Source organism: Pteropus vampyrus, unplaced genomic scaffold (genome assembly GCF_000151845.1).
Source record: "Pteropus vampyrus isolate Shadow unplaced genomic scaffold, Pvam_2.0 Scaffold268, whole genome shotgun sequence".
In the NCBI taxonomy this organism is placed as follows: Eukaryota; Metazoa; Chordata; class Mammalia; order Chiroptera; family Pteropodidae; genus Pteropus; species Pteropus vampyrus.
This window is the reverse complement of record NW_011889049.1, coordinates 338,661-341,325: the sequence shown is the minus strand read 5'-3', so window position 1 is coordinate 341,325 and position 2,665 is coordinate 338,661. Positions and strand designations below refer to the sequence as shown.

Genomic DNA, 2,665 nt, shown 5'->3' with positions numbered 1-2,665 from the left:
GTGCCCAGGTCCCGTTAATGAGCGCTTGTGCCCTCTCCAAGCTGCTGTCTAGTCAGGTGACCCCAAAAGATCATGGAAATGCATGATTCTATACACCAGATTTTTTTAAGCCTTGGAAAACCAGTATCATTAATAAAACACTAGTTTCTAATTCATTTTTCAGTCCTATTTTTGCATCACAATATTCACACAGCACGTAGGAATTTCAAAAAAAACAACGTCGAACTTGACTTTACTCCGTGGTGCCTACAGTTTCGCCGGGAGACGTAGACGATGGGCAGAGGGAGAGGGCGGTGGTGCAGAGCCACACTGCGGAAAGGGGGAGGGAGGTCGGTGCATCGAACGCGGCCGCGTTGGGTGCGGCTGTTAGGCGGGTTCTCGGGGGGGCTCCCGTTTGAGGGGAACGGAAGACGTCGGTCATGCAGAAAGCTAGCTGAGGAATATCTCGAGCAAAGGCAGCAGCAGATACCAAAGCCCGCAGGGAGGGGAGGGGGCCGGGGAGCGAAGGGAGAATGACATAGCGTGAGGTCGAGAGCCAAGGACGGTCACGTAGGGCCTGGGGGACCTCGGTAAGGAATTGGGACTTAACGACTCTACAGGAAAATCCGGTTGCCGTGGCCGTCAGGGCGTGTGCCCCCCAAACGGATGCGACCACTTGTGCTGCTTTGTCAGAGCACCTAGTCCTTAAGAGTCTTGCCTGGCGGGTGGGATGGCCTCGTGGTCGTCCGACCGACCTGTCGGGTAGCATCGTCGGAGCAAACGCCGAGGACCACGCTCTGGATTTCTGCAGCGTTTGGAGGTTGCACTAGACAGGTCCTAACACCCCCTCCGAGGTTCTCTGATATCGTGGAAAAGAAAGTAAGTTGGCCCGCATGTGGGAAGCTATCATGGCAGTGGAAACCACAGTTTAAGCAGTGAGCCATAGTGACAGAGAGAGGGAAAAGGCGGCAGACAGTAGAATGAAGTGTCCTACGAAGTGAAAGACCCCGCAGAAGACCCGTCGTCTTCGGTCCTTGATCATTGTGTCACAGCAGCGTGCCAGTGGGTGCCCACTGGGCCGGTCTCTCTGGGGGGCACTCAGACTCACAGTTCCTTTCCTCTGCTCTAGATGACAGCGCCTCTGCTGCAAGCAGCATGGAGGTGACGGACCGCATCGCCTCCCTGGAGCAGCGGGTCCAGATGCAAGAAGACGACATCCAGCTGCTCAAATCGGCTCTGGCCGATGTGGTTCGGCGCCTGAACATCACCGAGGAGCAGCAGGCCGTGCTGAGCAGGAAAGGACCTACCAAAGGTGGGCGTTTCGGATGACACGGGGGGGCGCAGCGGGCAGCCAGTCCCCCTGGAGACCCTCGTTCTGGCAGATGCGTGGCCCTCTTCAATATGGACAGGGAAGCAACGCTGAGAAATCGAACAGCGAGACCCCCTTAGCGTGGTCACGGTCATCACCAGAGCAGGACAGTTTTTCGGCTTGATGCCGGCAACGTGTAGCCCAGAGGCGCATGTTTCTAGGTGAATAGTAAGTGATTGTCTGGTCGAGGAAGGAGGCCTGGTTCAGCTCCTGAGCATCGCCACCGTGGCCTGAGACCGTTGTGTATCGGGGTTCTCGCCCCGTGATCCTTCGGGTACCTTTTGGGGCCCGTTCCACCAGAAACTTTTGATAACTGTTCTCTCTTTCTCTGTACTCACCTTATGCTGTCATTTGTTCTAGCCCAGCAAACATTTAACAGATCTCATGTGGCACATGCGAAGCTCTGAGCCAAGGACTGGGGACGCAGAGGGGACAGGCCCTCCCCTGAAGTTTATCACTACCCCCCCCCCACTCCCCCAAAGCTAGTAAGCGCCTCCTGGGCAAAGCCTGTTTCTTCTCAGCTCCTTCCTGGCTGCCCACGAGAGCATCGCCTACTACATGCAGACTCCTGTACCTAGTGGATTTCTGGCAAAGCGAAATCATTTCCTTTCCCTGTGACGCCCAGGAACGAAACATAAAACAATATTTGTGTTTTTAGTAACTTTGGAGTGACCTTCTTAAAATGCTGGAAATGAAACGCCTCCTAACAGCTTCCGGCCTGGTAGGTAGTGACCTGCCATCCGCTTTCCACCTACACGCGTGGCTCGTCTTTTGCCAGGTGACTTTTCCTAGCGGACAGTTCCGGAAAGTGGAATTAATTTCCTCTTGGCTGTACAGTTCCTTCGGTTAAAACATTTTGAGATAGCAGCACGTAACTGTCCCTTTAAAATTAACTTTCTTTTTCCGCTTGGAGTTCACAAATTATTTCACAGTTACCATATTTGCCTTGGAGACAGGAGAGGCTACGTATGCGCGTTTTTTTCCTCCAGCACTTGGCTATATTTTCACACATTTTCACATTTCTGTGCAAAGAAATCTATTTCTTTGGCCTTCAGGGTAATTATCACCAGCTCCGTGGGAGATATACATGCTGGGTGACGTCTCCATTTTGAATAATCCTTTCAAGAATTCTTTTTCTCCTTCTAAGTTACAAAGCGATTAGGGTATTTTAAATAGAAACCAGGTTATTTTAGGTATTCTTGACCTACTCGGCTTTCCAAAAAGAACTCGGATGTCTACTGTATCCTAAAGGGTACAATTGAAGGAGTTGCTTTATAAAACTTGGGACTTCTAAAACGTCTTTGTTTTTAGAAAATT

At 51.7% G+C, this 2,665-nt stretch overlaps 1 protein-coding gene across 1 annotated transcript in view; it reads left to right on the top strand.

The window, feature by feature from the left end:
* The window catches only part of EML1 (echinoderm microtubule associated protein like 1), a 154,197-nt gene that overhangs the window by 95,456 nt on the left and 56,076 nt on the right, over positions 1-2,665 (top strand). Inside the window, exon 2 of the mRNA XM_011375252.2 lies at positions 1,109-1,291. Coding sequence (XP_011373554.2) covers positions 1,109-1,291 — 183 coding nt within the window. The remainder of the gene's footprint in view (positions 1-1,108; positions 1,292-2,665) is intronic.